The following is a 27,745-nucleotide window of genomic DNA, read 5'->3' on the forward strand; positions in this document are numbered from 1 at the left end:
TGTAATGTACTGTAGGAGGGGAGGGGGGCCTTTTGCATTTCTGTTCCAGGTGCCCTTTGTTTTGTAATCCTTTGATTTAAAAAATGTCAGAAACCACAAGTTATCCTTGTTTTCATTACTAACATGACTGTACAACTGTGCTGCTTTACTTAAAAACAAGTTTTTGCATGCGAAAAAAGCAGCAGAGCTCAGTGCATCTTTTGTCCCCTGTACTATTCATTAATGTCCCAACTCTTGGCGTGGAAGGTAACATGCATTGTGACACAAGGCTGAGTAACTATTGACCGACAATAGCCAGGGGGCGGAGCACGTTCAGATGCGCAGGTATCGCTACGGAGTAGCGCTTTGATCGCAAAGCCTCAACCAGCAACCAAAAGCTTTGTTTAGCAGTTTCTGTATGACTGCAGAGGGAAACGCAACAAGAGAATGATATTTGAGACATAGAAAGAGAATGACAGTGAGGGAGAGAGAGAGAGAGAGAGAGAGAGATCGATCAACAGGAAGAGAAAGAAAAGAAATAAAACAAAAGGCATGATGATGTTTAATTCTGGTTGCTGATTTCTCTCTCTCATACACACACACACACACACACACACACGAGATGCGGTCTCGGTCTGAGACCCAGATAGGTCAGTCACCTGCTAATGTGACAGAGGCGTTACATTATATTGTCAGAGGTAACAAGCTAACCATCGCAAAGTGTTGTGCTAATGCTGGGAACAGGCACAACGTATCTTTATAGTTGTATCCATACGATGTGACAGACTTAGGTTCATATTTCACCAGGTTGTTGTTAAATAGCAATACGGAAGTATCAGTTCTCACATGTTTGCACCATGGTTGGTGTATTAACTTTCAATACAGATGTTTCCCTCAAACTTTGAACACTGAAAAATGTAATGCATGATGAGGTTGGGCTTTACAGACAGTTTGTAACACAGACAAACATGTATTCTATGTTACAGAAAAATGCACCAAAATGTTGAAAAATACAGTTATGAAATTGAAACAGAGTTCTTAATTTTTGTTTCTTCAGATTGCATTGCAGTAGACCCCCATAAAGTTCTCCTACAACTGATGTTGATACTGTACTGTATGGATGGGAGCTACAGGACATGCTTTGAATTCATAAGATTTAACAATACAGTGTTAGGGACAGATCAGATGGCCAGAGACTTGAGACTCGACTTGGACTCGTTGCAAAAGACTTGAGACTCGACTTGGACTTCTAAAAAAAAAATGACTTGTGAAAATCTGTGACACACACACACAATCAATATTCTATCTACATCTCAGCCACCAGCCTCTGAGAATCAGAATGCTCAATAGGTTAAAAATGACATTTAAAAAGGCGGCGGACACACACACGCGGACACACACACACACACACACACACTTTTATATACCGATAGGTTAGGTGTTCAGCATAAGTTACCATGGAGATGTAACCCGGTAACAAGTGACCCACCGTCATGATACACAAAACCCTGGGTTGAACCTGAAGTTACCTCGGTAACCTCAAATCTTGCTTCGTAGTACAGGCCTCAGGTTTATTGCCAAGTAAGCTAGGTTTTCATATCCAAGGAACTTGCCTTGGAGTTTTGGTGCATAACAAACATAAGGAAGATAAAATAAGATAAAAGCAAGAACTGCAACAGTCAAGATACAAATAAAAAAGAAAAATTGGCCATCAAATAAAAAAAAAAATATACACGTGTTTTTAAAATTAAGTTTTGTGCAGGAATGTGCAAACGTTCATATATAGTGTGTAGAGATAATAATCCAAAATCTGTGCGTTAGTGTAATGTACTGTAGGAGGGGAGGGGGGCCTTTTGCATTTCTATTCCAGGTGCCCTTTGTCTCATTATCCTTTGATATCAAAGATGTCAGGAACCACAAGTTATCCTTGTTTTCATTACTAACATGACTGTACGGCCCTGCTTTATTAAAAACACATTTTTCTCTGTATGACGAGCCATGCACGCGAAAAAAAAGCAGCAGAGCTCAGTGCATCTTTTGTCCACTGTACTATTCATTAATGTCCCAACTCTTGGCGTGGAAGGTAACATGCATTGTGACGCAAGGCTGAGTAACTATTGACCGACAATAGCACGTTCAGATGCGCAGGTATCGCTACGGAGTAGCGCTTTGATCGCAAAGCCTCAACCAGCAACCAAAAGCTTTGTTTAGCAGTTTCTGTATGACTGCAGAGTGAAACGCAACAAGAGAATGATATTTGAGACATAGAAAGAGAATGACAGTGAAGGGGAAGAGAGAGAGAAAGATCAACAGGAAGACAAAGAAAAGAACTAATACAAAGGGAGCGATGCCGAAAGTATGATGTTCTAGGTTAGACATTTCGGTAGCTGTAATTTAGTTTCAGGTTTCAGACTGCAGTCCTTAAAGGTCCAGTGTGTGGGAATCTCTGCCATATAGCGTTGAGATCATATATCTCAATCAACTCTCTCTTGCGCCACGCAGTTCAAACTATGTATTCCAGCTACGGTAGCCTTCACGCTTCATGTTTTACTGTTACCACTCTGTTGCTGTGTTGCTGAGTTTTTCTTTTAAACAGGATTCATGTTTTTTTGCGTTTAATTTCGGTTGCCGATTTCATTACATTTTAAAGCTGTAAATTCAACTCGACGCTTCCATGGAGATGATTCACATCAAAAGCGACGCAAAGGGCGTCATCCTACTGGGATTTTCTTTTTCTTCTTTTTTTTTTGACAGGGTTAGGGTAACACAAGACGTAGGAATTAGAGGATGGATATCCGAACCGAGCCCTGGTACCCGACGGGCCGGGCCAGGTTCGGACAGATATTTAGAAATGATGTTCGGGTTCGGGTCGGGCTCGGTCACAGATCAGCGCGTTAAGGCACTGAACATTTTTAAGTTAAAAAAGCTTATTATGTAGGTGCGCGCCTGTGTTAACGTGCGCTTGATGCTCCGTATGCGCCCATGCGCTCATCTGTTGACATTTCCGGATGCCTTCCTACAGTTGCTTAATAAAAGCGGGCTTTCAACACAAACAAATGTCCATGTGTCATTAGTATGAGAACAAAAAATTGATTTTAACTGTCTCGGGCTCGGGTCGGGCTCGGACAGAAAATTGCGGCCCCCGATCCGCACTCTAGTAGGAATACATTAGAGGAAGAAAACATGCAGTTATGAAGACAAAGCATACCAAAACTGTTGATGGAAAAGGAAGAATTAAAAAACAATGGATTCCAAGAGAGGCAAATAAGGACAGCAAAGTTCTACTTGACAATCATCATAAAAAGAAATCAGAGTAATGATGAAAGATGAAGGCAAGACGAGTAGGAGTTCCTGTTTCATCTTAGCTGCTGAGCTCCTCGTCTCTTTCTCACACACACAAACACACAAAAATCAATATTCCATCTACATCTCAGCCATCAGCCTGACAATCAGAATGCTCAATAGGTCAAAAATGACATTTAAAAAGCGGCAAACACACACACACACACACTTTTATACACCGATACAAACCAGCAACTTCTGACTGACAGGAATAAATGATCAGGTTTGGAGCTGGTGATGACAGACTCAGTGTATGTGTGTGTGTGTGTGTGTGTGTGTGTGTGTGTACAGTGACACAAATGCCTCATTTGGAGAGAAAAAAAAGCCAGTCTGTGCAGAACACACATACGCAGTAACACGCACAAATGCTATCGCTTTACATTCAGTCCATCTTCATTATCCCTGATGAAAATGTTTTCCAGCAGACAGGTTCACACACACACACACACGACAGGCGTCATTAACACACTAGTGAGGTCCCCGTCGATGAGACACATAAAGGACAGATGCCAAAACCGGCAGCTTTTCCTCCACGCACCCACAGCGGTTTTTAATCAGAATGGACTATTTCCAGTAAAAACAATGTGCTAAGATAATTCTAGTTAATTGACCCTTCGCTAAGCCTACTATAGGACTGGCTCTGTCTGAGGGCCGACACTTTCATGGCGGCATTCCATTGACTTATGTAAAAACCTTCAAATTTGCATCATTTTCTGTGGATTTTTCGCAAAAAAAGGTTGTTCCTGGGGCACTTCAAAAAAGGCACAGTCTCTTCCCGGAGAGGTTGAAAGGCAACGTTACTACAACAAAGTCCAACAGGTGAAGAAACTTACTACTTAAACTACTACTTAAAAGAGCTTAAGAAGGAAGTGAGTCTGTAAATAGTAGTCTAGCATTGCAAGACCTTCCTCCACAGCATCGTGGAGGAAGGTCTGGCTAGTCCACACAGCATTCCGGGATGGGAGAAAAACGTGCTCTGGTTTATTGGCATTTCTTTAAACCAATCGCCTTGGGCGGCGCTAAGCAGTGGACGGAGCCACGATGCCTCTCTGCAAAATAGCCTCTGGAAGGAACTTGTTTTGGTGGAAGATGTGTACGTTCATATGTAGTTTTAGTCGTGCAACAGAAAACTCAGATTGGACAGATAGTCTAGCTAGCTGTCCGGATTTACTCTGCAGAGATCTGAGGAGCAGTTAACCATAGTCCTCACAATTCCACCGGAGGTTAGAACGCCAACACAAAGAAAGAGGAAGGTAACTATGGAGGATATATGTATTCATAATTCAAATTGAAAGTCCAAAGAGAAAACGAAAAGAGATCAAATTAAAAATATTTTACTAAACTAATAGGGATTATAATCATGCCATAATTGAATTAAAAAAAGAAAAAGGAAACTGAAAAAGCAAAGTTGAAAACATAAAATGATAATTTGAAAATGTTAAGCGACAATGTAAAAAGTCAAATTTAAAACGCAAAGCTTAAATAGAAATGCTCAAACTGAAATCTCAAATTGAAAGATGACACTGAAAATCGCAATGGAAATAAGAAGAGAAACATCAAATATGAAACTCAAAATGTGAAATGGAAAAGCTTAAATGGAAATACTTCAATTAAAATCCCAAATACAATAATAGCAATAAATAGTTTTCTCTCTTGACAATATATCCTCCATTGGTAACGGATATCTGGGCGAAAAGAGCGTCATACGGCGAAATCTCCGGTGGCACGGGGGCAATCCCGGAACGTCGTGGATATAGACTACATATAACAATTTGTGACAGATGTTAATGACCGTTTGGGTCACACTTCGGTTGTTCACTTTGTTTTTGTCATCATGGATTTGTTTACAACCGGTCTGATCATCAGTCTGATCATGTTTCTGTGTTCGCATTTCTTGACCCCACGGCAGGTTTCATGTCGTCATGCTCCCAGATCAAAGCAGATCCAGATGGAATTATAACTTCTAACCCTTGTGTAGGAGCCACATATTGTATGTTGTTTATGGTCTCATTTATATTATTTACTGATTATTATATTGTGCACTTATATTGTAGGTGGTGTGTTCATCGCGTGTTCGTGGCGTGTTCATCGCGGTTTGAGCGGAAGTGATAACATATTTGTTTGCTTCACCTGTTCACCTGGGTTTTTTGGGGCTTTGACACTTTCTGTTGACCGCCGCACTAACGCACTTTTTTCGACTCACAAAGTAACTTTACATTTGGTAACTGCAGTGCTGGTTGGATTTTATGTGTGGAGGGATAAATCACTGCAATACAATCTCGAGTGCGTCACGGTGTTTACGCATCTCTCGGTGTTTAGTCCCTCGCGTCAGCACTTTGTTGGACCGCTTACAGCCATGTTGTCTGTCACTAAGGTCTATATAAAAGCATCCAAAGAGTACCATGTCATGGGACCTTTAAAAAGATTCAAGAATTTAATAGGAACAAGTTTACAGGGTGTACAGTAAAACCTTAGGAGCCAAATCTTCCACAGGTTTTGAAAATCAGAGCTCAGAGGGGCAGGAAGCCACATTTTGTCCTTGGTAGACCGTGGCGGATGCAGAAATCCACCGAGCCCCGAGGATTTGCATACATTTCCCTCGCTGCATCAGTTTCTCCTCACCGCTGCACAGCCTGGAACTCTCTGGGGAAATCTGCAGGCAGCACAAGGCCACACACACACACACGAACAGAAATCTGAGCTAAGAATTAACAATAGCTCCAAGTTTTCCCATGAATAATATGCACTAATAATAAATCCTTCTGTATGAGTTATTGCAACAGCGTACAGTACGGTGTGACCTCAAAAAGAACATAAGGAGCAGCACTATGAAACCTCCGTAAAAAAACATCTTTATTAATTTCCATGATAAAAGCTAAAGGAACTCATACACGTCAAACTGCAGTATGTCCATGAATCATCGTCACATACACGGTGTACCCTTTTAGTATTTCCCAAGTTACCTCACAGCATTACATCAAATCAACCGTACTGCTGAGGAGACGGCGATTTGGTTTTACCCAATCAATTCAACAAAGACAAGCACACGTACCACTGAAAACTAAGAATGAAATGAAAGGACAAATATGGAGGAAAAAAAAGTTGCTTAAAAGTGGGCAGATTGCACTTCTTCAAACTGAAATTTCCAGGACACAAATGGACATCGATTCAGTCAAGACACGGGCTGTAATACTGCCGAATAAGTTGTCCTTCTGACTGACTGCAGATAGGAAATATCTGGTTTTCTGAACACACAAAAATACACATATAAAAAAGAAAGAAAAAAAACTCAAACCACTCTGCAAATACTGATTGATGCATTGAAACGTGATTCACACACTCAGTTGTTTAGTCGGTACAGTGTTACGTCAGCCGAAAGCCAGAGTGACGTAGGAGACGATGAAGCGTCTCCTCGCAGAAAAACACTCTGCAATCCCCCCCAATTAGCATATATAAGTGGTATATTACCAATTTATAAATATCTATACCACACTAGAATGTAGCTATGAGCAGAAATAAGTGTGTCAGTATGGGTTTGACAATGTCAATAACTGTATATTCTCAATGAAGCATTGGATATCTCATTTTTAATGGAAGCGAAAATAGCAAATATATCGTGACACTGCAGGTACAGTGTCAGTGGTAAACAAGGTTCAAGACCCTAGGGTGGACGTTTCCCTCGTTCCACAATCTGAAGAAGAGCGCTCAACTCTTGTGGCTCAAACTGTCGTAGCCTACAAACATTTGGGTTACACTTTACTTGAAGGCATCTACATAAGAGTGACATGACACGGTCATGGACGTGTCATAAACATTATAAACGAGTCATAAACGTTTAGGACATAACACTTCTTTTAGTGTCATTTGGTTTTTGTCATGACAAGTTATGGTTAGAGTTAGGGTTCATGTGTCATGTCACTGTTATGGAGATACCTTCAAGTAAAGTGTTAAACATTTCTGTAACATTTTAAACAGAATATTAGCCTGGTTGACACAAGACCCTTCTCAGCTGTAACTGAGAGTGGGTCTGGGGAAGCTTCATTCACAGCCCATTTCCAAAGGGGCGTCACCAACGGACGCCGCTCAAATGCCTCTGGGTACGATTGGGTAGTCCTTCAACCAATCAGACCAATGTTCCGGGTGACGTAGCAGCGGGTTGCTGGCCGTCATGTTGAACGGAAACAAAAAAAAAAAACTGCTCGCCATTGCTGCGCTATCGTCATCGTGTAAAGCGCCTCAACGGTTGTGATTGGTGCCTCGATTTGGAAAAATTGAAAATGGGCTTGAATGGGCTCTTGGCCAGACAGAGCAAATCTCAAGTTTGCCGGAAGTAAATCAGGGTTTTCCCAGGCTACCAGAATATATTATACCACCTTACATTTTTGACTCTTGTCAAATGTTTCCACTTTTATTTTGTGGTGTGGTTACGTCTGGGTATCGGTGCTGATGCCGGACTTTCACCACTAAACACCAAAACAATACTTTTCCAGCTAGCAACTTTAATACAAACATTTCTAAATTTAACCAAGCAGACCAATTACTGTTTTGTGTATGCAGTTTGTGTAGCTGGGAAAGAACTTTAATTAGAATGAAAATGAACTGATTTTTTAAATTTAATTCAGGAGCCAGCTGATCAAATGTATAGAATACATAATAGGGATGTTTCTTCTCGTTTTGTTTGCACTTAACCCTTGTGTTGTCCTCGGGTCCAGTTTGACCCGTTTTCTAAGGTTTTTATTGTATCAGAAATATGAGTTTCTTTCATCCAACTTGCCCAAACATAACTTGGATGCATATGTGCGTTGTATGGAAGCCATACAACGTTCTTCGCAGGTAACATTAATAATTACTTCCATTGAATTTTGGGTGTTTTATTTAATTTTATAGCATTTCAAAAACTAATTGTAAAAAGGGTTTTAAAACAGTATACGGACTAAACATATACTAGTATGTGATTGTCTACTCAACATCCTCGGACTTTAACTATTAGTCAAAATAATTTATAATTTCAGCTTTTTTTTTAACTAAAAAACTAGGTATAATGTCATTTAAATTTGGTTTGTTTGATGAATAAAACAAGTGTTGAAAAAAGTGACAAGGTTTAAAACTGCATCAAAGGCATACTAAAACGTTGGAAAAAGCACACAAAAAAAATATCCTTTTCAGTTTAGACCCGGAAGGACAACAAGTTAATGGTGACGGGAAGACAACAGGAGGGTTAAAGCGCCGCTGTAAGAGCAGGCGTACTGTATGAGGGTTTCTAATAGAAGAGGATGTTGAATCGGGGAATATTTTCTCATGTTTCTCTCTTTCAGCCACCATCGAGTTTCCCCTCATGAAAGCTGATCCGAGGCAACTGATCCAAGCAGTCAACAATAGTCAAAACCCACAGGGCTGTTATCAACTCAATATCTAAAACGCTGAAAAATATGCAAACCCTTTTAATTTTTATCAAAAAAATATATTAGGCATGTATATACATTATTATTTCATTATCTGTAAACGTTAGGCTCTTAAAAAAAAAAACATGCACCGATCTTGATAAAAGTGGATTTCTAAAATGATAAAATGCAAACTATGAAACTCCTTTAGGATTGATAGATGTAAAATAAATAGATAAGTTAAAACATAAGTACAAAATGAACAAAGCACTCAGTTAAAAAACAACAAACGAAAGGAAGAAAACGGGCTAAATTCTGGCGAGTGTGCCTTTGTGTCATTTGCACCGTAGAATTGATATTCACCAAACCGCGGATCGGCCCACAGTTGTCACGGAAACTGAAAAAAAAAAAAGCTGTTGACAGTCATATACTGTTTCGGTCGTTCAGTCACGTTCAACCAAAACAGTTTTTTTAGCATCGTCGTTCCTCCTCCAGCTGTTGGACGGATATTGTAGTGCAGTTTGTAGTGTTAATGCCCCCTTTCATTTCAATATAAGAAAGAAACAAAAATGGGGACTCCATTTCCCAGGTATCCTCTGGTACACAAGTTCAACACTTAGGAAAAAAGTCAGTTTTGTAGTTGTGGGTCCCCCGGCTGGATGATCAGTGGTTGTTGGTGGAGAGAGAAGAGTTAAGGCCTGGGCTGGTCGAGGTGTGTGTGTGTGTGTGTGTGTGTGTGTGTGTGTCTACATCTGCTCCACCGGTGCTCCCTCTTCTTTGGGTGGAGGCTCTAAGTGAATGGGAGTAACGCCGGCGGGTTTCTTCACACTGCCCGTGGGACAAAGAGAGGGACAGACAGGAGGACAGAGAGTGGACAGGCAGTGGTGGAAAGATAAGAAAAGGGAAAAATTGTGACATATTTGTGCTGGGGGTTTGCTGCCGGTGGGGGAATTCTCCTCAAATTCTGTGTGTCATTCTGAGACAGGTTATATTTGACCTACAGTATGGCAGAAATAACAAAAACAAAGATGATTGTCGTACTACAGTGTATTAGGGCAGTGGTTCCCAACCTGGGGGTCCGGGCACCCCTTAGGGGGGCAGAAAAGATCACAGGGGTTTGAGGTAAAAAAATAAATAAATTATGATAATACACAATACAGCTTTTTTCTTAGACATAAGTAGGGGGGCCGCCAAGGAAAACAAGGTTGGGAACCACTGTATTAGGGACATTGTAGGTTTAAAAAAAAAAAAAAAAAAAAAAAAAAGGTTTTTGGTTATCCTTTACTTGACGGTATCTACATAAGAGTGACATGACACTGTCATGAACCAACGTGATATGATGACTTCGCGTAAACATACATGCCCACTTTCTTCAGCCAAGTGGCGTGTTCTCTATGTAAACGCTGTATACAGCGGATGTAAACATACACGCCACGTGGCGTGTTATCGCCAGAAGAAAGCGACGGTTGAGTTTAGGAAATGTCACACGCAGGTTGGGTTTAGTGAAAGAGCAAAGCGACGGTTGAGTTTAGGAACCGTGACACTATCGCCCTTTCATACTACTCGCTACGGCGTGAATTCACACGCAATCGCAGGGTAATGTAAGTCAATGGAGGCCAAACGGTGTTGATATACACGCCAAAAATCGAGTATGCGTCTTCATAACACTCCAATAACGTCATATATGAATTGGCGTGTCATACATACGCCATTTCATGAGATCAGTCTGCATGGACGTGTCATAAACATTATAAACAAGTCATGAACGTTTATGACATAACGCTTCTTTTAGTAAGGGGTCATTTGGTTCTTGTCATGACAAGTTATGGTTAGGGTTCATGTGTCATGTCACTCTTATGTAGATACCCAAGTAATAAGTAAAGTGGGTGCCTCCCTAGGGAGGTGTTCCAGGCACGTCCAGCTGGGAGGAGGCCTCGGGAAAGACCCAGGACTAGGTGGAGGGATTATATCTCCAACCTGGCCTGGGAACGCCTCGGGATCCCCCAGTCGGAGCTGGTTAATGTGGCTCGGGAAAGGGAAGTTTGGGGTCCCCTGCTGGAGCTGCTCCCCCCACGACCCGACACCGGATAAGCAGAAGAAGATGGATGGATGGATAACAAACCTTTTTTTTTTTTTTTTTTTTTTTAACAGAGCCGGGAGAGGGGGTAACATTCAGAGAAACAACTCAGAGAATTTCCGAAATTTAAGTGGTACATTTCTGAGAAAGTATTTACAAAATTACATATTCTGAGATTATGAAAAAAAACTAGGAACCACATTGTTTTCACTTCCACTGTGTATTATGTGCCCTACTGTACCACAAATCTCAGTTGAATTGCCCGTGGATGTATCCTTGAAATCTGTCCCCTGCCACCTTGCAAAGTCAAGTGCTGCGGTTCCTATATAATAAATACATACATTTTCCTGAGTTTATCTTGGAATTTACCACTTTAATCTCAGAGAATTTCCAAGAATTCTTTCCGTAAATGTGTGATTATAATCTCGGAAATTCTGAGTTTTTTCTCGGGAATATTACCAGCCTTCCTGTTGTTGTTTCTTAACCTACAATGGCCCTAATATGCCGTCATGTTGTTGCTGCTTTTCTACAAATACACTAACCTTAGAATAAAACTACATAAATGGAAAAAAGTAGGGTTGCCCGATATTGACAAAATGTGATATTGGGATATTGAGGGTGAATATTGCAATATCCATTCAGATATTCTTAAACATATATGAAAACACAAAAGTTGAAAACACATCAAAATTGATTAATAGAATATCAAAACAGATTTTCGTACAACACAAGGGTTTATTCAAACACACGCTTCTCAGTTTGCACTCTGTCCTCACGCTTCTCGTTTCTTTCGCTGTCTGTATGCACATCTCAAAAAATGCATGGAATATTGCATATTTTTCAGTACATTGATATTGCACAACGCGATCTTGCAAAAATGATATTGAGTCGACATATCGTGCACCCCTAGAAAAAAGACCCAAATAAACTGGCAAAAGACACAGTAAATAAAGTCTACAGAGTTTCAGGTGGTGGCCGTTAAAATAGACAGTAGTGGGACTAAAATGTATAACTTGGCAATAACAAAAGAGGAGTTCAGGTGCTTTCCTGTTTTTGTATAGTAGATTATATAATTCATAACAGTCATACGTATATAAGCCAAACAGATAGATTATTTTCTCTTCTTTAGGTGAGATTCCTTCTATAAGACCCTAGGGGTTTTCCTAATCTCACCTGCACAATCTTTATTTTATTACTTTATTTTCTTGTGTTACTTTGCCTTGATTTTATTGTACAAAATCGACAAACCAACATACGTTGGGTCAGGTTCAACGTTGCGTCGTTCCTATTGTGTCGGTCCTCCTACACACGTGGCGTAATAAATTCATCAGAGACTTTGAGCTTTAAATCACATTGTGTCCTCCTGGACACACCTGCGAGCTACGCCTCCAGAACCATTTTCTACGATGGTGCGACCACTGTTTCCCTATTCCTTAAGCGGGGAGGTGCGTTCCCAAACACACAGATCCACAGAGTTCACATTCTTACAGGCTGCCTCCCAGCTTGAGATGCATTTTTCAGTCTTCCGTTTCACAAGTGTCTGAGTGAGCAGATACACTTAAAAATGTAATTAATACAGCTGCCCGTTGCGCCTGTGCCTCGAAGAAAGCTTGGCACAACATAAAAGTCTCACCTGCTTCCAAGTATTTATTACTCTGATTTTTGGGGAGAATTTAGCTTCAGGGCTGCATACACTACACAGCCGGTGTAAATAAGGTTTTAGCCTGGCCCCTCACCTGGGACCAAATTGCCTTGGAAGACCAGAAGCTGTACTGTCGGAGGCCACAAAAGTAAATGCTGTAAAGCTACCGATAGCCACACTGCTACAGGCCGAGCCTTATTATACAAGTTCAGTGCTGCACAGATAACTAGCTACCAACAAAAAAGGTGCATCTGAAACATGACTTTACATGTTATCAAGTTACTGAACTCTACAGACTTTTAATATACTCTTTAGGAGGCCAGAAGTGTATGTGTGAAAGCCACGATCTACTTCAAAGTGGACAGCAGACATGTAGACGTGTTCATAAAAAGGCGCAGCCTGCGAGCAAAGTTTTGGCTGCACAGGCGTAAGAGCAAATGACGCAAATTACATCACGCGGACAACAGCATCTTTTCGAACGCACGAATAAAAGTACAATTTGAGTTTACTTACGAGTATGGGGAGATTGGCACGGCGACCACCAGGACATGATTCCTTTTTCTGAAGAGCCGCCACATTCCTCTGTGGTATCCCCGAACATCCAGGTCCCAAACATGGAGGCACTGAGCAGAAAACAGAGAAAGACAAGAACGCTTTCAATGCTACTGTTCCCTAGGGCGAGGTTCATTCCATGAGACAAAAACAAAAAAACATACTTGTCAATGATTTTTGTTCCTTTGACATTTAAGAGACAATATCAATAAAAAAATAATAAAATAAAAAGGAAGTGAACACTCCTTAACATCAACGGCCACGGCCGTGATATACAGCCATGATAAATAATGCAGTTCTGAATGGACCGACAGGGAGGAATTACAAAAGAGCTTGAACATAAAAACTAACCTAAAACTGCAGTCTGTTGCGGCCACAATGCAACCATGACAAAATATAGAGCCATCAACATGTTGACGGTAAATGAGCAAGTTGATTCTCATAAAAATTAACAAAATTCAGTTGCTTGATTTGGAAAACTGTCAGCAATCCTTTCCTAGTAGTAGTTTATGGGCTGAAAGAGGGGTATTCAATGTTTTTTAAGCCAAGGAGCCCTTAACTGAAAGAGAGCTGGAGCAGGGAGCCCCTATTACATACACTACCGGTCAAAAGTTTGGAGTCACTTAGAAATTTCCATTCCACTCCATTATAGACAGAATACCAGCGGAGATCAGTTGCATTGTTTTTTTAACCAGGGCAGCAATTTTCAGATTACATTATGTGCTTACAAAATTGCAAAAGGGTTCTTCAATGTTTTCTCAGTTAGCCTTTTAAGATGATATCAGAATAGTAAACAGAATGGGCCTTTGGAACATTGGATGAATGGTTGCTGATAATGGGCAATGTAGATATTGCATTAAAGATCAGCCACTTCTTTCTACAACAGTCGAGAACACTTTTGCAGAAGTCCTTTTGACTTTGGTAGTGTATATTGTATAAAATTAATTTGCATATTAAACTGGGTCTACAATAACGTTAGGCGGCCCAAAGCCTTTATACATACCTTATTTGCATAGAATACTAAGCTACTCAAATAGCCTAATAGTTGTTGGCATGATTTTGCAAATCATGTTTTAATGTAAAACATACATGTGGCACAGTGGATCCTGAGGATGAACTGTATCTGTGGATGGCCTTAGTGACTACCTTACCTACATTATAGGCCACTAAGCAGTGGGGATTTATATTTGCTAATAATATGTTGGATTCATGTTAAGAATTTAATATTTGAAATAAAAACTTTCAAAAATTAACAATACTTTGGAGGACCCCCCTGCATAGACTCTGAGGACCCCCTGTTCAAGATCCCTGGGCTAAAATATACACCAACACGGACCCTTTTTAAAAGTCCCCCAGCCAGTCTTCCTGCTCCGACTGAGTACCTTGGCGAGCTCCGTCCAGGTGGATGTGTCCACCTCGGTCTCCATCTTTATGAACATGACGTAGGTCTTCCCCTCCGAGTCTGGCAGGAACGAGTCCTCACACGGGTTCTTAGTGTGGTCCAGCACCTCCGCTTCCCTGGGATCACACACACATAAAGAACACACATAAAGAAAACACACACAAACACCTAATGTAACCTAAATCATCTGTAGTCTCAGTGAATCTCCTGTATCTCACTTACTTCAGCAGGCTTTGGATCTCCACTTCATAAGCATCTCTCTTTAAGCTGTGAAGAACAAGAACAGCCAGGCTGTCACTGTTTGGTCTATACCACAAGCAGTTCAAGAACTACTGACATGAAAAACAGCTTCATCTGTGAACAGAAATCACGTAACGCCCGTGTACACACCCTTCGACGTTCTTCAGCTGCACATTGGGAACAGTGTTGAACTTGTGTTTCTTGAAGTATACCTCCTATGAGACAGAAAAGAGAAGCTGGTTTACTCCAAGAAAAGACTTCAAATAGCTATATATGATCAGAAAACATCTCAACACAATAGGTTATCTCCTACAGGCTGATAAAGACAATGTCCTTTGTTACTTTAAACAAATATACAGTATGATTTTGGTGGGGAATCTAGTTGTACTGTAATACAGCTTTATAATTTTATCTATTAATCTAATCTATTAAGGCTTTAAAGTAAGTGTTTTGTTTTAGATCTTTCAAAAGTGGTATGACAGGATTGTTGAAAATGTTGATGCTGAATTATGGGCAGTCTGTTACAGCTTTAACGTATAACAGAGCCTTATTAAGTCACTGTTCCATTATTAATGTGACTATTATTGCCATTGTTCATCACATCCCCAACCGGCACCGTCAGACACCGCCCAGCAAGAGCCTGGGTCTGTCCCAGGTTTCTTCCCAAGAGGGACTTTTTCCTCGCCACTGTCGCACTGCTTGCTCTTGAGGGAATTACTGTAATTGTTGGGGCTTTGCAAATTATAGAGTGTGGTCTAGACCTACTCTATCTGTAAAGTGTCTCGAGATAACTCGTGTTATGATTTGATACTGTAAATAAAATTGAATTGAATTATTAAGACCTAACAAAAGCTCTGTTAGATCTTACATGGAAATATCCGTTCATGTTTAAGCCGATGATGCCAAAGTGGTACGAGCGGGACACGTCGGGGATGATGCACTCTCGGCCTTTCCTCTGCTCCGGCATTCGCATCCACATGTCCCAGTCCCACAGCTAAACAAACAAACAAACAAACACAGTTAAACCAAAGTTTAGAACATGTTCCAACACAATCTCACACATATTGAAAGGAGGTGGTTCTTCACTGTCTAACTTGTGTATACTTTACACACACTGTTGACCATTTTCCAAATTTTAGTCTCATTTCCACTAGTTTCAGTTCCTACACTCACAGATAATTAAAATGTGCTGCAGATAGATAATCCATCCCATTTACTTAACATCTTGTCAACTTTTTGTCATCACGAGTCCTAAAGACCAACATGAAACACCAAAATTCCAATAATAGTTTTCATATCATCTGTGAAACTTGTTCTTGCAGTATCACACATACATTAAGTTTAGATGCATTCATATTATGTTTTTGCTACTTGGAGGCAGAGCAACAAGCGGTCAAACAATATTTTACAAATTGTCATCTTTTTCGTATGGGTCGCCTCCACCTGATGAATGTAAGTCCAATATGCAGACTCCTTTTAGCTCTGGTTTGGTCTTCACCAACTAGTAAAAAAAGAAATCGGTCCCTTTAGCTGGTAAATGCTCCCCTTACTTCACCAGCTAGTCTCCATCTTTGCCTACCAAAGTAAATAAATGAATACATAAATACCAGCAATAAAAGGTGACTGATATTTTTTTTAAAGAAATGAACTGAAACCAAAGGCAGACTGGAAGGTTGGAAAACAATCAGTCAGCTGGCATTTCAAATGTGCACAACTGGTAACCGGTGTAGGAAAACATCCCAACGCACCTTTTCAGGTGTTGGCCACTTTGGCTCCAGTTCGTCCTTGTAGAGGCTCTTCTTCAGCACCCAGCCCAGGCCGGGCATGCTCTCCACTCTGTACAGCAGGGCCGGGTCCTCGGCTGTGTGCTCATAGCCCTGTACAACAACAACAACAACAACAACAACAGCTGCTGTCAGTGACATGTGCAACGTTTCTGTGGGAGTCAAGTCTTCCTGCAGGTCAATCAGTGGGTAGAAAATGAATGAGGCTACATCGGGGCAGGAGAAGAATGAAACAAGGAGAGAGAAAAAAAAAGACAGTAGGAGACGGTTCTGTGTTTAGGAACAAGATAAAGACATCCTGTGGTGTCTTCCACTGACAATGTTAAGTTATATTAAGTTACGTTAAGTAATAAACAATCCTAAAACCTCCAGAGATGTTTAGATGTCAGTCACCTTAACCCTCCTTACACCAAGCCGTTTGAGCGTGTTTTTTCTCCTGTCAGTTACTCACCGTTAGCTAATTTTTCACTCTTATCTACAAGTCTTGAATCTCAAATTAACAAGAACACTATGTCCAGAAGAAGGAATAGCTCCTTAAAGCTATTTCTGCAAATATTTGAAGATTGCCATGTACAATGCAACTTTTGTATCCAGTTAGTACAGCGCAACATTTCTATCCAGTTAAAGGGGTGATAGAATGCAAAATCGATTTTACTTTGTCATAGTTGAAAAACGACAGTTTGGTGGGTAAATAGGACATACGCAGAACCTCAAAATCCCATTGACACCTCTTTCCTCTGCAAATTTTTTTTGAAACCGCTGCTGAAAACGGGCGAATCTGAACAAAGCTAAAAGTTGTCAACTTCAGAGAAAAGTGTTTAGAACGAGTATATCGGACAATGGAGCGGGAGTTGTGGATCGAACTAGGGCTGCAACGATTCTTAGAATAATTCGATTACAAAAACAAGCAAAATTCTTTGCCTCGAAGCTTCGTTAAATCAATGTAATTAAGGTTGTACGGCTCACTGTGTTTCCGCACGGATGATTATTACTAGCGCACAAGAGGTGTGTGTTTCTGCCAATGGCTTCGCGGACACAACACAAGCACAGACAGTATATAAACAAGACTGACGGCCCAGATTACAAATGAAGGAAGACAAAAATAACGGAGAGGAGAGACAGGCAAGAGAAAACAACAAAGTTTGGGATCATTTTAAGCTGCAAACATGCTGAAACATCTCTGTAGCAAACCTCCAGTGTACTCACCCATTCCACGGAGCCAACCCGACACAAGGTAGCTAACGTCTGCTGCTCTCGTCCACCGCGCGGTTTACACAACTAGCCTGCAGCATGCTACTTTGCTAATAGCGATGTTTTACACAACTAGGCTACAACATGCTACTCTGCTAATAGCGATGTTTTACCAAGCTGAAACAAAAGCTGTCGGTTTGTAGTGTAACTTTTTATTAGTTTGCTTCTAATCGTTGGAAATGTAGCTGCTGCCGGAGACAAACCGGCTCCTCCCCCCAGCATGGCTACTTAATATGCACGTGAATGACGTCATCATGCATTCTTTATTCTTTCTCCTCACCATAGATATATCTATGCTCCTCACTGTGTATTAGGCTTCTGAAAATGTGTCCCCCAGAACAGTGTAGTTGAGTAGCCCTGCTGTAAACCCTCTGGTCAGTGAACAGCTCTTTTGCATATCCAGTGCAAAGAGCCAGAGGCAAGAAGGGGAATTGGGTGAAAAATATTAACATTTGGGCCACCAAAAATGTACTATTGTAATGTATTTCTTTTTAAGGGTCTTGGAATTTGGCAATAAAAAAATGTTGCTTTTTCTAAAAAAGGAAACCAGTCTTTTGTATATATACAAAAGACATATATATTTTTTTAGTAAACGGCAATAATAAATATTTACTATTGCTGTTTACTAAGTATTTCTTATCCGATTAATCGATGGAATAATCAGTAGAATATTCGATTACTAAAATAATCGATAGCTGCAGCCCTAGATCTAACGCAGCGCCACACTGGCAAAGGACATTGCAGGGGTTAACTCTCCGCTCCCCGCGCTTACTAGCTACAAGGTGAGTTGTGATTCTTTGGTGGAGCTACAGCCGCTGCAGCCCGGCTCGCGCCCAGGCACGTAACAGACTGTGTGTGTGTGTGTGTGTGTGTGTGTGTGTGTGTGTGTGTGTGTGTGTGTGTGTGTGTGTGTGTGTGTGTGAAATATGAGACTCCAACGTATGTGTATATGGGTTGCTCAACCAATCAGCGTGCAGCTCATCAAAATATTCATGAGCATACCATTATTGGAAGAAAAGCTCTATTCATATTCACAGGGTAGTTAATGGCCCACAGAAAATCACTTGAGCCATTTTCAGCCCAACCAATGTTACATACCCTATTAGGAGACCTTAAGGAACAGTGTAAAATACCGTATATAATCATTCTATCACCCCCTTAAGTGTTTTTTGGCATAACTTTGGAGCTTTATTACGAAAAGTCAGCAGGTTCCACCATGACGCATTTATGGACGGTCGGAATTTTGAGAATCTGCTGAACAACACGTTTTTTCGGCCTTTTCTAGGGTAAGTGGTTTTTCTTTGGCGATCTTTTAAACAAAACGTGTTTTTTTTTTTCAAACGTGCCGGCGGTATTTGGGGTTAGGAGGGTTAACAGCTAAAAGAAAAACCAAACCCCTGCATCTAAACTGCAACAAGGTACGATGGTGATGTGGAGGCTTTAGGGCAGATGGCAGGTGGAGCATGGGAAGGTGAAGCAGTGGCCACTCACCTGGTCGTTCCAGGCTGAGATACAGTACAGGCTGTCATCCTCATCCAACAGGTGCACGGTCTGACTCAGGAAGCTGCAGCACAAACAGAAAAGCAACATCAGTACATTCAAAAGTGGCTACATCAGTGTCATAAAATATAAATAAAATAGCATTATAAAAACGGCCTTGTTGCACTGGGCAACATTTAAGTGACCGTGACAGTAAAATAAAAAAGTATATATTAAAGTATATATAAAAGAGTATTAAAAGGTCCCATGGCTTGAACATTTCACTTTATGAGGTTTTTTAACATTAATATGCGTTCCCCCAGCCTGCCTATGGTCCCCAATTGGCTTGAAATGGTGATAGGCGTAAACCGAGCCCTGGGTATCCTGCTCTGCCTTTGAGAAAATGAAAGCTCAGATGGGCCAATCTGGAATCTTGCTTGTTATGAGGTCCTAATGGGAAGGAGACTTCAGATATAGTATTAGGGGACCACTGAGGCCTATATAAAAGCATCCAAAGAGCACCATGTCATGGGACCTTTAAATACTTTATAAAGCCCTTTTTAAAAAGACAAAATATTAACAAATTAACCAGTTCTTGGACAAATTCTCTGCATTCCCACACTCATCTGATGACCAATGTCTGGCTACTAAAAACAAGTTGTTCCATTTCCTAAGTAGAGACGACAAGGGAAAAGCGAATTGTGCTCTAAACTACATGGCCAAAAAAAATAAGTGGACACCTGAACATTACAGGCACGTGTGACGGTTGAAAACCGATCATTCAAAATCCATGAGCATTAATGTGCTGCTCTAACAGCCGCAACTCTTTCCACCAAATGTTAAACCTGCTGCGGGGATTTGCTCCCATTCAGACACAAGAGCATGAGTGAGGTCCAGCACTGATGTTGGTGATCAGCTCTCCCAAAGGTGTTGAATGGGGTCATGGCACTGTGCATGTCATGTTAAGCATTAAGATTTATGTTCCCTGGGACCAGGTTTCCTCTGGACTCATTAGTAGACAAGTTTGCCTGGACCCTGCAGGTACACTATGTGCAGCAGGCTAGGGCTGGGCGATATGGACCAAAAGTCATATCCCGATATATTTTGGCTGAATATCGATATACGATATATATCGCGATATTTTTTCCGCGAAGTGAGAGCAAATGTTCAGTCAAAGCCCAAATCAAATATGACATGTCACAAGTAGTTTCATAGAAACAGTTGCAAAATCAAATAAATAATAAACCGGTTTCTTCACCTGGTTCATGATTAAATGCTCAGCTGTTCAAATAACAATAAAATGTAAACCTAAATACTGTATAACAGGAGTAACTTTTTGAAATCAAAGCTCCATAGGCTATTTGTGATTCGTTTTTGATAGATTAATATAATCTACTTTGTTCAAAATGTAATGCCTCATGCCTGTAAGCCTAGGTTATAGTCCCATTCTTCCACTTGATACTGCTTCCACTTAAGTAAACTAAAAGATGAACTATCGACTACAAAACAAAGAAATTTATTATGATCGGTTCACAGATCTGAGTCCAAACGGAAACTTCACCCTTCTGAACTAAGAGTTTCTGCTTCAAGGTGAAGTTTAAACAGACTGAAATGTCCAGGCTCATTCCTCCACTATTTATTTCTGTATGTATTTAAGCGTTACATGTAATTTTAACGGGCACTGAGCTCCAGATCCTGCAGCCGGCACGATGCGCGCTGCCCGCTGTAGCTTCTTTCCGTCCGCCTGCCGCCGGCAAACTTAGTGGAACTTTCCGCCGATATCGACATACAGTTCGTCCTGGACTACGTGTAAGATCCTACCGATCACCACTCTGTCTTTGGCTGGTCCGATCTGGATCAGCGGGGACCGGCGCAGCAGCGAGGCGAAGCTGTGTTTTTGCCCGGAGGAAGAGACGCTGCGGCCGGCCACGGGGCTCTCCGCCTCCCGCTGCCGCCGGAGCTCAGATTGCTGGTCGAAGGCGGCATATATAATCATAAAACACATTGTCACCTGTTAAATGTTATCCATGCTGTTTGTTCTTTTCATTTCCTCTATCGAACATAATTAAGCAGTACAAAAGTCCGGCATCTTTAGCGTTGATCTGAATGCTTCGGACCCCTGTTCCAAGATGGCGGCGGGTTTTGACGTATGTTTAGAACCTCACGGCGACATATCTATGGGAGCAAGGATCACATTTGAACTATATCGATATATGCGATATGGTCTAATTCCATATCTCATTTAAAAATATATCGATATATTTGTTTATATCGATATATCGCCCAGCCCTACAGCAGGCCAGCATAAAGTCAGTACATTTGTTTTTGTAATAGGAGGTAAACATTAGATTGGCTGAAGAAATCTAGCAATCAAAGTAAATTGAACAAATCATAAACCAATAATGAATGAAAAATGTGTATGTACAAATTGAATTCAGGACATTGCGAGGACTCCCACACGCCCAGGAAGAGCAGAGCTGATCGCAGTAAACACAGTAAAAGGCTCGTCTTAGTTGATAAGAGAGCACGTTTTGGGTTTTCAGCGCTTTCTAACTGAGAGCCTGAAGCTCGGTTCAGAGAGCAAAACTGGCACTAAAGCCAAGTGAGATGACGGCCGGGAGTGCTTCTGAACTATTTGAAGTCGGCGCTTCAAAAGGGGCCGGGTGATCCCAGGGAGGGGGGGAGCTGGAGCAAAACCCGCAAAACGCACAGTTCAAAGCCGAGCCTGTCCAACAAAGGAAGACGGGGGTTTCTTACAGAGCAGATAGCAGCTTTATCACTGTGGATCTACTGCCACCTAGTGGTGACTCTGGCAGCTGAGAGGGCTCACGGGCCTTTACTGTAGAAGCTGTGAGGTCCAGATCCTGCTTCTACACCTTTAACATGGCAGCTGTTGGCTCAGTAAAACTAAAACTGGTTTATTATAGCTTATATCCATATTAAATGATCATATCAAAAATGCATAAACCTCCTCTTATGTCTCTGATTAATTAATTAATGTATATAGTAGCAGTGAATGGCTGCTTTACTCTGTATAAATCACTTCATTTTGGTTGTTTTATCAGTCATAACTATAATGCACGGATCATGGATAACTTGGTCACAAAAAAAAAAAAGATCCACTCCACCTTTTTTTTTTCAATTTCCCATTTAAATTTAGTGAGAAAAAAACAAACAAAAAAAAACACAAAATGAGACAGAATGCCCTCATACAAGTAACACAGACTCCATAAATGAATGTCCGCAAACCTCATAAAGGAAGATGTATCAACACCTTTGTCTTAGGTCTTTACAATATTGGGGAAAAAACCTTAAATTAAATTACTTTGCTGTAATACGAAGAGGAGAACTCTTAGATATCGGGCTGCAACTAATCTACTGACTTTTTTACTCAATAACAGTTATTTTCTCTATAAAATGCCAGATCCAATTACATAAAAAAAACTATATGCTCTACTCACATATAAACTAATTACTCAGGTATCTTTATTAGTGTTTGTGCAGAGTGGAGGACGTACCTGAAGAAGTCGATGGAGAGGTCTAGGTCTTCTTCTAGGACGATGGCATAGTTGGCCTCCTGATGAAAAATATAAACACATGGTTGGGTCTACTGTATTCAGTGCAACTCACAAGCTGAGTGATAGCTGACAGTTATAATTAATGAATGAACTGACTAATATTACAATTAAATAAGAACAAAGGTGGTTTCTCTTAGTTCAAACTACACACATCTCACTGGTCATTCATCAACTACATTAAAAGAGTGACTTCTGTTATTTGGCTTGACAAAGTACTCACTGGGTGAAGGTTGAAGGTTGCAGTCAGACTCGCCTTGTAGTGCTGCGACAGAGAGTGCAGAGATATTCACAAAAGAAAAAAGAAAAGTTATAAAAGCCAAACTGCTGGAGGGCTCAGTTACTTTAATAACTTGAAATAGGGCTGAACATGAAAACATTAGCATGGATATGACAGTTCTGCACACAGTGGAAACATAAACCCCAGGTGAAAATGGCTCCAATTAATTAGTAAAGAGTCTGGGTATTTTTAACTGAAAATCTGTAATATGAATTCCATGTTAACCCTTAAATTAACTGTTTTTAACGCTTAAATGAGGAGCTAGCTGTTGTTTACCTGGGACACTCTGGCATTCTTGATGCTGATGGGTGTGTGCTGAACTCCCTTCAGTCCAAACAGCTCGACGACATCCATCGGCTCCTGGGACGAAAAAAAAAAAAACACCACACAGAAATGTACGTGTGGTAGAGCGGTTGATCAAGCTACGCAGGGGAATACAATCCATTTGAAAACCTTTTTAACCTAATCTCACTTGTAAACTAATCTCACTTACATTTTATTTATTTATTATTGCAGCTAAGTAGTTGAAGCTAAGTAAGCTATTGACTTAATCTTTTATTTTTTATTCTGTTTCATACTATGTCCTGTAAGGATTATTTATTGTATGCACCCAGTGGAGTAGCGCTCCCAATTTCGCTGTATTGTAAAGTACAATGACAATAAAGGCATTCAATCAATTACCGGTACATTTTCTTACTCTTTTATTTTTTTATTTTTTAACCTTGAATGTGACTGAGCAACTTCAACTACACTTCCCTCAGAGGATCAATAAAGTACTCTGATTCTGATGATTCTGAATAAGATGCAACAGCTTATACTGTGAACTGACAAAACCCAGTGGATGTGACGTGAGAAAAAAAAGAAAGAAAGCCAAAACCTGGTACCTCGTAATATCCGTCGATGAAGACGGTGATGACCTGCGGGTTGACGCCGTGCGCTGAAAGAAGCGACCTCAGCATCCTGAAAACAGACGACAAGCGGTCGAACATTTTGTTTTATACACAAGACAGGAATGAAAGCAATTTATTCTTGGTATGACCATGTGATTAGTTCCAATTTAACAAAAAGGAGGACAGCTAGACATTTATATTAATGCCAAATGGGTTTCTAAGGGGAGGGGCCGCCATCTTTTATCCTGCTTTCAAAATATCAGCTTATTGCACCGTTACTCGGTTTATATACTGGTTATTTTCTGCACAACAAATTAAAAATGTCAAGGAGAGCGGCAAACAATTTACTGTCTTATAAGCCTCATTTATCTTCATTTCTCAAAGATGCTGAAATGAACGTTTATCTAGGAAATACCAACAATAAGTGGAAATATTTTTATAGATGGCAAATACAAATCAAGGCGGCGTAACCTCCACTTCACTTTCTGTGTGTGGAAGGAAATGGAGTACTGAGTAACCGATACAAATCGTGCTTAACAATCCTTTTGATCATTTACATGAATAGTTTTCAGATCTTACCTGTAGAGGTAGTTGGGTCTGTTTCCTGCTATGACGGCCACTGGGACATTGAAGACATTATTGTTGGGCAGCTGACGAAACAAAGCATGAGTGAGTCAAACAAACTGACATTTTGAAGTCCTAAAGCTGTTTTGTTTTTTTTTTACGATAAAGTGTAGAGTGACCTTGCAGTGTTCTAACCAATAAACCCATAACATAAGGAAGCTTCTAGAGGGACATTTTAAAACAGTAAATGGGATCATACCAATTTTCTACATATACTCATCTTTAAACCGTATATACATTCACGTTTTATATGCTGCGATTTTACAGTGAGTCACAGTAATTAACTTTCAAGGAATAGTTATAGTAGCAAGAATAATTTTGGGGAATATGCTAATTTGCTTTCTGGCCAGCAGCCTGTTATCTTAGCTTATAGCGTTGCTTAAAGAACAGAAACAGGAATCTCAGCTATGCCCTGCAGTGCCCTGCTACTCCATGAACTACTACAACTACTATTTCTAGTCATAGTTCCATTATCTTAATTGTGACTATTATTGCCACTGTTCATCACACCCCCAACCGGCACCGCCTACCAAGAGCCTGGGTCTAGGGTTGTGCTGATGGGTGGCCGACATCACGATGGAGAGCCACCATCGTGATGCCACGCACCCCCACCCTGTCAAACACACTAATCCTAGTCGCAGGTGCTGGACGGGAAATTGACAAGTGAGTCGGTCTTAAACTAGCAAAGACACAAAGACAAGATATAGGGCTCCTTAAGTGGAAGCTACTTTTTCTCCCTTTACGATCAACCTATTTGTGAAAAAGACCATCGCTTTGAGCAGACTGGATTGGCTGTAGTGATACATTCTCTCTCTCTCCCTGTCAGTTGTAGCTCGCTCTACCTTCTAGTAACTAAGAGTGAGAGAGAAAACAGCGTTAAAAGTGGAACGCTCTGAGGTCCTGTAGGTACGGGACGATGTAATGCAGGATTTATGAATGTACGTTAGCAACAGGCTAATTCACAAGGGTGCTATTGTATGTGTGAGCTAATATTGCGCATCTGTTCATGTGCGCTGCAAGAGTTATGTTTCTGTTTACTGAATGCGTTATTCAGTGCAAACATAACCGATAATGTAGTTTAAACTCATTAATGATGGTATGTTAGGTTATTACTGTCGCTCTGTTGAAGGCAAACGTCCCACTGTACTGTCGTTACGCAGATCACGGACATCTGATTGACTTTACTGCACCGTACTTAAGTGAAAGTAGGTCAAGTTGTAAAACCTACCAGCAGGGCACCATTTACAGAGGGCATTTAAATGTATGTCTAATCGTTTCTATGTTAACTGTTGGCCCATAATAGTAGAAAAAAATATTTAAGTAAAGAGATATGAGCTACCCCGCGCGACGATATCCCGTCCATCACGATGTTTTACTGTAAACATCGTCAACTGACAATTTAGGGGACATCGCCCAACCCTACCTGGGTCTGTCCCAGGTTTCTCTCTAAAAGAGAGTTTTTCCTCACAAATGGAATTGTTGGGTCTTTGTAAATTATAGTGTGGTCTAGACCCACTCCATCTGTAAAGTGTCTTGAGATAACTCGTTATGATTTGATGCTATAAATAAAATTGTCAAACAGTAACAAAATCCATCTATATGCACCTTATTCAAATATTGTATCTTGCGTAAGTTCACCATTTTTCAGGTGTGTTTGTGCATTGAAACACTGAAACAGATCCCTTTACAATCCCAATGTAAATGACGGTGGACAAAATCCAATCTGGGCAAAAACACCCTCCGCTTACACCTTGTCAGAAGGCGTTTTTCCAAAAATGTCAAACTAAACCTTCACAGGCTTATTGGGCAGTTATAACATACACTGGCAAAAAATAACTACATTTGAGAGGTCCTTACCAAAAATGCATTTCATGCAATGATGTTAAAAATCTATACTAGACTCAAAAATCTTAACCATGGCAGGCACAGCTCCTTAGTTAGTTAGTTTTAGGCTCTTCTGTCCCTCTCTATTATGTTCAGCTCAAGGACTACGTTTACAAGCTGTCAATTTTCGGGTTATGGTCGGGTTAAGGTCACTATTCGGGTTTCTGAAACATTCGGAATAACCCGTTTACATGCGTGAGCAGAGAGAGTTACTCCTACATGGAATTTGTAATCAATTGGCGATATCCCGACGTAAACGGCGAGGCACGGTTAGCGTCTGGACGTAGCCTACGGAAACCTTAAGACGCAATAACTTTTGGGTCACCTTCTTATAAATCTCACTATCTCTACTTGCGTCAACTATTCTCACCACAAAGACATTATATTCATGGTTTTCACCACACCAATAAAGAAATTGGTTTCCTCCTCGCTCCAAAAGTGTGGTGCTGTGCTGCGTCTCGCCATGTTTACATCTACTTCTTGTTTACTTCCGGTATAATGCGCGCAGGTTTTCTGCATTGACATTGACACATATATACACATATATACACATATATACATATATATATATATACATACATACATACATACATACATACATACATACATACATACATACATACATACATATATATATATAACTATATTATTATAGTATATAATTATTATTATAACTATGTTTTCTGGCGCATACAAGAAGTTCCTCTACTCAAAAGACCAAGATTCCTTGCGAATAGAACATGCACAGAACACAAATCAATGTTCCTTTTGATGGGGATATGCCAATACGCGTTTACATGGCCAAACTTTCGGGTTAGGAAAGGGGTAACCCAGGTAGCATATTCAGGTTTTTAAAAACCGGAATATGAGCATATTCGGGTTTTTGCCGGTGTTTACATGGCCGTGTGCGACCGGGTTATTGCTAATATTACGGTTTTGAACGGGTTATTGGCTGCACGTAAACGTAGTCAATGAAACAAGCACCCAACGGTGAAGTAACGAGTCCTGCTGCGGGTCTCACAGGGTCAGGGTTGAACTCGATGGGCGCCGGGTCTTTGCAGCTGCAGATGCTGCCGTATCCTTCCACTTTGCTGCAAAAGAGCTTCCTCCTCCTGTTCAGCTCGGTGTCTGTCCAGTGGCACTCTGCCTCTGCAGGACAGAGCATCACATTAAGTCTGTTAGACGTGATCAGGTGGCAGCAGGTGTTGCTTTAGATTTAAGACATGAGATTATTTGTTATAATATTCCACCTTTTTACAGCCTGGATCTTTTGGTTTGGTTAGGTTTTGGCCATCAAGGTACATCCCAACACTGTCAATAAGACATATTTTACAAATTTCCAAACATGTTATAACTGCTCGTT

At 40.7% G+C, this 27,745-nt stretch overlaps 1 protein-coding gene across 2 annotated transcripts in view; it reads right to left on the bottom strand.

Moving 5' to 3' along the window:
* Window positions 1-5,736: 5,736 nt before the first annotated feature.
* pomgnt1 (protein O-linked mannose N-acetylglucosaminyltransferase 1 (beta 1,2-)) overlaps window positions 5,737-27,745 on the bottom strand; it is a 28,157-nt gene continuing 6,148 nt past the window's right edge. Inside the window, exons 9-22 of one of the 2 annotated variants that reach the window (XM_039811549.1) lie at window positions 27,404-27,531; window positions 24,454-24,524; window positions 23,869-23,944; window positions 23,261-23,344; window positions 22,928-22,969; window positions 22,648-22,706; window positions 19,142-19,214; window positions 16,364-16,492; window positions 15,484-15,609; window positions 14,766-14,830; window positions 14,598-14,642; window positions 14,356-14,491; window positions 12,935-13,044; window positions 5,737-5,974 (exon numbers count right to left, since the gene is read on the bottom strand). In XM_039811549.1, coding sequence (XP_039667483.1) covers window positions 5,929-5,974; window positions 12,935-13,044; window positions 14,356-14,491; window positions 14,598-14,642; window positions 14,766-14,830; window positions 15,484-15,609; window positions 16,364-16,492; window positions 19,142-19,214; window positions 22,648-22,706; window positions 22,928-22,969; window positions 23,261-23,344; window positions 23,869-23,944; window positions 24,454-24,524; window positions 27,404-27,531 — 1,190 coding nt within the window. In that variant the 3' untranslated portion in view covers window positions 5,737-5,928. Of the gene's footprint in view, window positions 5,975-7,522; window positions 9,531-12,934; window positions 13,045-14,355; window positions 14,492-14,597; window positions 14,643-14,765; window positions 14,831-15,483; window positions 15,610-16,363; window positions 16,493-19,141; window positions 19,215-22,647; window positions 22,707-22,927; window positions 22,970-23,260; window positions 23,345-23,868; window positions 23,945-24,453; window positions 24,525-27,403; window positions 27,532-27,745 lie in introns of those variants that run through there. The other variant, XM_039811548.1, reaches the window with a different exon arrangement.

The sequence above is a fragment of the Perca fluviatilis genome, chromosome 9 (assembly GCF_010015445.1).
Source record: "Perca fluviatilis chromosome 9, GENO_Pfluv_1.0, whole genome shotgun sequence".
In the NCBI taxonomy this organism is placed as follows: Eukaryota; Metazoa; Chordata; class Actinopteri; order Perciformes; family Percidae; genus Perca; species Perca fluviatilis.